The 7,403-nt window shown below is 40.1% G+C and overlaps 1 protein-coding gene across 1 annotated transcript in view; it reads right to left on the bottom strand.

Annotated features, from left to right (window-relative positions):
• Nucleotides 1-2,204: 2,204 nt before the first annotated feature.
• The window catches only part of MROH8 (maestro heat like repeat family member 8), a 56,791-nt gene continuing 51,592 nt past the window's right edge, over nucleotides 2,205-7,403 (bottom strand). Inside the window, exon 23 of the mRNA XM_032419306.1 lies at nucleotides 2,205-2,388. Coding sequence (XP_032275197.1) covers nucleotides 2,240-2,388 — 149 coding nt within the window. The 3' untranslated portion in view covers nucleotides 2,205-2,239. The remainder of the gene's footprint in view (nucleotides 2,389-7,403) is intronic.

The raw sequence follows: 7,403 nt of genomic DNA, 5'->3' as shown, positions 1-7,403 counted from the left end.
GGTATTACTCAGAAAATAAAAATCTGCCTGGAAGGAAAGGGACTCTGGCATAAATATGAGTGAAGAGAAAGGATTCTTTCAAACTCTTACATGTCTCTGGCGATCTAAACCACATCCTAAACCTAGAGGTCTGTTCATTGTTGTGAGACAGGGTAGTACATGAGATCAAACCCAGGATTCAAACAATATTCCTCAAGAATAACCACCAGCTTTTGTCTTAAGTCCACTCCTCTACAGTGTTCGATGCACATTCTATCCTTTTGAAAAATGAAGTATGCTAACTTTGTGTTTATTATTTGAGGCTCAATATCACTTTACACCATTTTTTTTTGGTTACATGAATTTGGGGTACGAGTTCAGCAACTGGGATTCATGGTAGAGTAGTTCTGCATTTATTGACAGTAGAGGAACAGAGCAGATGAAAAAAGGGCAGAGCAGACGAGCCAAGGGTGTAGACTTCGCATCCAGACTCTCGAGTTTGAATCCTGGCATTTACTAGTTATGTGACTTCAGGCAAGTCACTTTCATCTTCTGTCCCTCAGCTTTCCCATGTGTAAAATGGAGAGAATCATACACGGAGTGGTTGAGGATTAAAAGAGTTAATCATATAATGTACTTAGAGTCTGGCTCATTGTAAACATTCGGTGTTAGTCATTCTTACTGAATAATCCACAAAATGGATAGTTCAAAAGTGGAGAGTGAAGGTGGTTTAATGCAGCGAGACCAAGGAGAAGCAAGCGCTGTGTGTAACTCAAATGTGCTCAGTGCACTGAAGTTTAGCATCCAGCGGCCATCCTCCAGGTGTCCTTTTGGCTCTGCTCAAGAGTGAAGATTTAATTCAGCCTGCAAGTAGCTCAAAACTCCTGACTGCTAGCCTCAAATATGAACACCTCTCTTGGGCAGGGTTCCTCTTGAGGTCACACATAGCATGCTGTGACAACCCCTAAAACAAACCCAACTCACCATTAATCATAAAGAAATTTGTAAAGATGTCTTGGCAGAGGGCTGGGGGTGAAAGGTGATAATCTGGGGGACAGGGTGGTGAGGATTCATGTTGCTCACTTTACAACAAAAACTTCACGCAATTCATCATTGGATGTGTCTATTTTTCACATGCCAGTTGACTCATTTCCTCTCTTTTCTCATACCACCTCCCAGAGGCCTCTCCATTGCCCTAGACAGTTCAGCTGTGGTTCTCCACTTAAAACGCTCCTCAACCAAACAAGAGCCTGGGAAGTAGACCAATAGTGACCATTTCTAATTAATCTGGTACGCCTCTTGGGGGTTCCCACCCTTCTACATGCAGCTTATCAAATTATTCACCCGACACAAACTAATCTCTTTTTTGGGACACTTCTTGAAAATTTTCTCCATCTATGCTTAAAGCAGATGGTGGGTGCTCAACAAACAATAGCTCCCATCCGGGAGCCACTTGAGCATCTGACAGTAGTTGTAGGAGAGACCATCAGGAAAATGAAAAAGGGAAGGAAGGAGTGGAAATCTTGCATAACTGGGGTAGATTCAGTATTATATTACTTCAGAAATTTTTTCTTGCTTGAAGGTTTTTAAGGGAAAGAGAAAGGAGGAGAAAGGTCACAAGGATTTTATAAAAATACACCAGTAATATCAAACTATAAGAATTGGTTGTTACTTTATTCCTAAGATTGTTGACAAGTAGATGGGGCTTTGACGAAAGACCCAACAGTACTAACATTGCAATATTAACATTTATTTAGAATCTCTTTTGAAGCTGTGCCAGACCTGTTTATCAAGACTGTAACTTCATGGAAGTTCTGGCATGCCTCAAAAACTCAGCAGAATTTTGCTATTTCTGCACATTTAAAGAGCTGCCTTCCCTTATATATTCTAATTCATTTTTTAAAAGATTTTATTTATTTGTCAGAGAGAGAGAGAGGGAGAGAACAAGCAGGGGGAGCGCCAGGCAGAGGGAGAAGCAGACTCTCTACTGAGCAGGGAATCCGACGTGGGGCTCGATCCCAGGACCCTGGGATCATGACCTGAGCCAAAGGCAGACACTTAATCAACTGAGCTTCCCTGGTTCCCCTATATTCTAATTCCTTAAAGGTTTTGACAGCAAAAATTATGTTCTGAGGTAATTAAATGGGTGGAGGTAGCTTCAGGCTGGCATTGCTTTAAGTCTGAAAAAAAAATGGGGCACTATTGTTTTTGTGGTTTCTGAAAGAATTAGTTTTTACCCGATGTTACTTGCCTTGCATTTCTAAGTAGGAAGACATCTGATGAGGTTCCTCAGCCCGCAAACGGACTGCCTGGGATCTGGTTCAGCCCCCACCTTCTGCACTCGGAAGAGAGCCCGAGAGGCAATGATGCGCAGAGAGGGCTCAGGATCACCCAGCAGATCTCTCAGATCTAAATGGCCAGAAAACCCAGGTTGGAGCTGAAGGTCTATGAAAATGATCACTGGTCCACACACCAAACAGCCAACAAGCCTGCAGCAGCTGAGATGAAGGACTAACTTTTTCTAAGACTCTATCTGAAAGTTATACATTTGTAGATCCATTCCAATTTTGACCTGTGAAACTTATTCATTTTTGAATTGCCAAATAGTTTACTCCTTTACAATAACCACACTGCCAAGTAGTCCACCTAAAGTCAAATTATCTGTACCTGTCAAGCCATGTCTAAGACTGCTGATTTCTAAGTTCCTGTGTTGGTCCTAGAGGCTACTCTTAAGCTGTTATTCCTTTTAAGCTTTTTCTTAAATTTTTTTAGTTTTTATGTTTCTTTGTGCAAAATAAATACACGTTCATTGTGTAGAAAATTTAGATAACATATAAGCACTAGAAGAAAATCAGTTACCCATAATTCGACCACCAGAGAAAACCACTGTTATGTTTCTGTTTCTTTTTTATATTCAGTTACACATGTGTGCCTTTTTGTTCAAGTGGAACCACATTATACATATTATCTAATAATTTTTTATTTAATATTGCATCATCACTTATTCAAGTCATTAAAATTTTTTTCTGTAATATATTTCATAGCTTTGGGGTGCCTGGCTGGCTTAGTCAGTAGAGCATGCAACTCTTCATCTTGGGGTTGTGAGTTCGAGCCCCATGTTGGGCATAGAGATTATACTTTTATTTTATTTATTTATTTATTTATTTTTTAAAAAGATTTTATTTATTTATTTGACAGAGAGAGACACAGCGAGAGAGGGAACACAAGCAGGGGGAGAGGGAGAGGGAGAAGCAGGCTTCCCGCTGAGCAGGCAGCCCGATGCGGGGCTCAATCCCAGGACCCTGGGGTCATGACCTGAACCGAAGGTAGACACCTAACGACTGAGCCACCCAGGCGCCCCTATTTTATTTTTTTAAAAGATTTTATTTATTTAATTGGCAGAGAGAGACAGCGAGAGAGGGAACACAAGCAGGGGGAGAGGGAGAGGGAGAAGCAGGCTTCCCGCTGAGCAGAGAGCCTGATGCGGCGCTCGATCCCAGGACCCTGAGATCATGACCTGAGCCGAAGGCAGTTGCTTAACCAACTGAGCCACCCAGGCGCCCCGAGATTATACTTTAAAAAAAATATTTTTCATGGCTTCATATGATTCTATAATATGGATATGCAATACTTTATGAAACTAATTGCTTAGTATTTCTAATCTTGGATGTTTTCCATTTTTGCTATTTTAAGTAACGCTGGAATGAACATTCCTGTATCTATTTCTGCTTATTTTCATAGGATAAATTCTTAGCAGTGAGATTGATAAGTCAAAGTATATATTTACTTAAAGGGTTTGATACATATTGCCAAACTTCCCTATAAAAATGGTGTATCAATCTATGCTCATACCAGCACAATGTATGATAATGTCAGTTTTCAGGTGCCTGGCTGGCTGAGTCAGAAGAGCATGTGACTCTTGATCTCAGGGTTGTGAGTTCAAGCCCACACTGGATGTAGAGATTACTAGAAAAAATAAATAAACTTTATTTTTTATTTTTTAATAATAAATAAACTTAAAAAAAGATAATGTCAGCTTTCCCTTAACATATTTATGTTGAGGATTAATTAGAAGTCTTTGCCATTTTGACAGAAAAAGTCATACTGGTATCTCATCATTGCTTTGTTTTATAAACTTTTTAAAAATTATTTTTATTTTATTTTTAAAAGATTTTATTTATTTATTTATTTGAGAGAGAGAGAATGTGAACAGGAGGAGGAGCAGAGGGAGAAGTGGACTTCCCTACTGAGCAGGGAGACCAATGAACTCGATCCCAGGACCCTGGGATCATGACCTGAGCTGAAGGCAGATGCTTAAGTGACCGAGCCACCCAGACACCCCCAAACATTTTTTTTTAAGATTTTATTTATTTGTTTGAGAGAGAGAGAGAGAGCACATGTCTGTGCACAATTCGGAGGAGGGGCAGATGTGGAGGGAGAGGGAGAGAATCTCAAGCAGACTCTGTGCCAAGCACAGAGCCCCATGTGGGGTTCCATCTCACAACCCCAAGATCACAACCTGAGCAGAAACCAAGAGTCAGACACCCAACTGACTAAGCTATCCAGATGCCCCTGTTTCACAAACTTTTGATTACTAGTAATATGAATATTTTTTCATATATTTATTGGCCATTCATCTTCTATGAACTGCTTATACTGTTTGCCACTTTTCTTTTGAGATCTATTGATTTGTTTAAAGGATACGAACCCTTTATCATATTGCAAATATATCCCCCCAATTTTTTTTTAAAGATTTTATTTATTTATTTGAGAGAGAGAATGAGATAGAGAGAGCATGAGAGGGGGAGGGTCAGAGGGAGAAGCAGACTCCCCGCTGAGCAGGGAGCCCGATGCGGGACTCGATCCCGGGACTCCAGGCTCATGACCTGAGCCGAAGGCAGTTGCTTAACCAACTGAGCCACCCAGGCGCCCATATATCCCCCCAATTTTTGTTTAGTTTTCAGTTTTGTCTGTTTTTTTTCAAAGTTGATTTAAAAAATTTTTATATAGATAATCTATCATTCTTTTACTTTATGGATCTGTCTTTGGTATCATACTTAGATAAAGCTCTCCTTTTTTAATTTTTTTAAATTTTTATTTATTTTTTTATTTTTTTAAGATTTTACTTATTTATTTGACACACAGAGAGAGACAGCGAGAGAGGGAACACAAGCAGGGGGAGTGGGAGAGGGAAAAGCAGGCTCCCCGCTGAGCAGGGAGCCCAATGCGGGGCTCGATCCCAGAACCCTGGGATCGTGACCCGAGCTGAAGGCAGACGCTTAACGACTGAGCCACCCAGGCGCTCCTCTCCTTTTTTTTAAGTTTTATTTATTTAAGTAATCTCTATACCTAGTGTGGGGCTCAAACTCAATACCCCAAGATCAAGAGTCATATGCTTTACCCACTGAGACAGCCAGGTGCCCCTAGGTAAGGCTTTGTTTTTAATTTCCAATTCTCCAAGGTCTCGAAAATGCTCAGGGCCTCTTTATAGTTTAAAGCTTTTTATTTCTTTTGTAAAATTTTATTGTTTTTTTAAAAAGATTTTATTTATTTATTTGACAGAGAAAGACACAGCAAGAGAGGGAACACAAGCAGGGGGAGTGGGAGAGGGAGAAGCAGGCTTCCCAATGAGCAGGGAGCCTGATGTGGGGCTCAATCCCAGGACCATCATGACCCGAGCTGAAGGCAGACGCTTAATGACTGAGCCACCCAGGTGCCCCTCTTTTGTAAAATTTTAAAAAAGATTTTATTTTTAATTTTTAAAAAAGATTTTATCTATTTGAGAGAGAGAGCGATTGAGCACAAGCCGGGGTGGGGTAGAGGGAGAGGGACAAGCAGGTTTCCCGCTGAGCAGGGAGCCTGATGTAGGGGCTTGATCCCAGAACCCTGAAATCATGACCTGAGCCAAAGGCAGACACAACTGACTGAGCCAGCCAGGCGCCCCTAAAGATTTTATTTTTAAGTAATCTCTACACCCAATATGGGGCTCGAACTCACAACCCTGAAATCAATGGTTGCGTGTTTCATCAACTGAGCCAACCAGGTGCCCCTGAAGCTTTTTAATTCTTAAGTAGCATTTTAACCTGTAAATTCATGTTTATTTCCAAAATGGAATGCTATTTTAATTTCTTTCAGTTCTTGCATTAAGATCTATCTGTTTCTACAGAATACATGAAGGAGGAAATACCAGTTTTGGAATCTACAGGAATGGAAACTTATTTTGTCATGAAGTCAGTTTAAATTCATATTTAAAATTTTGTTATTTTTCTGTTTAAATTCAGCTTAAAAATTACCTGCATTAAATGACATAAATTTGTTCAAAAAAGAGTGCTAGAACACCCTATTCTAAGACAGATAAGCCACTGTTAGGGAAGGAAGAGGGTAGGATTATTCCATTAGGTTGAACCACATGAGAATGTTATTTGATTTGCTTTTGCCCTACAGATTGGCAATTTCTTATGGCTCATATATAGATCTCCTACATAAATGACTTTAGAAGGGAAAAGGAACTTTGGTTCGCCATTGTTTTAGATTAGAAAATAATGTCCTTTTAATTGAACAGAATCAACCATGTAGAATCCTGCCTCATAGAATAAAAGAATCTATGTATCTATGTGACTTTTCCTTTTTTTGCTTCTGATCACTGTAAGGATATAGAAGTTAGAGAAAAGTGGCATGGTCTTTTTTTAAAACTTCTTTTTTGCTTTTTTTGTTATTGTTGAGGTATAATTGACATGTAACATAAAACATTATGTTAGTTTCAGGTGTACAGCATAATGATTTGATATCTGTATATGTTGCAGAATGATCACTACAACAAATCTAGTTACTCTCTCTCATAATCTTTTTATACAAGTAATTTTTTTCTTTTTAATTTAATTAATTTATTTTAAGTGAACTCTACCCCTGATGTGGGGCTCAAACTTATGACTCTGAGATAAAGAGTTGCATACTCTACTGATTGAGCCAGTGAGGTGTCCCTCGCATAATCTTTCTTTTTCTTTTTTCTTTTTAAAGATTTTATTTATTTATTGACAGAGAAAGAGAGAGCACAAGCAGGGGGAGTGGCAGGCAGAGGGAGAGGGAGAAGCAGGCTTCCCACTGAGCAGGGAGCTCCATGCAGGGCTTGTCCCAAGACCTTGGGATCGTGACCTGAGCCAAAGGCAGATGCTTAATCGACTGAGCCACCCAGGTGCCCCTCTCATAATCTTTCTTTCTTTCTTTTTTTTTTTTAAGATTTTATTTATTTATTTGACAGAGAGAGACATAGCGAGAGAGGGAACACAAGCACGGGGAGTGAGAGAGGGAGAAGCAGGCTTCCCGCTGAGCAGTGAGCCCGATACAGGGCTCGATGCGGGGCTCCATCCCAGGACCCTGGGATCATGACCTGAGCCGAAGGCAGGCGCTTAATGACTGAGCCACCC

The sequence above is a fragment of the Phoca vitulina genome, unplaced genomic scaffold (genome assembly GCF_004348235.1).
Source record: "Phoca vitulina isolate PV1807 unplaced genomic scaffold, GSC_HSeal_1.0 scaffold22, whole genome shotgun sequence".
Lineage (NCBI taxonomy): Eukaryota > Metazoa > Chordata > Mammalia > Carnivora > Phocidae > Phoca > Phoca vitulina.
Note: the sequence above shows the minus strand (reverse complement) of the source record. Positions and strands in the feature narration are given on the sequence as shown.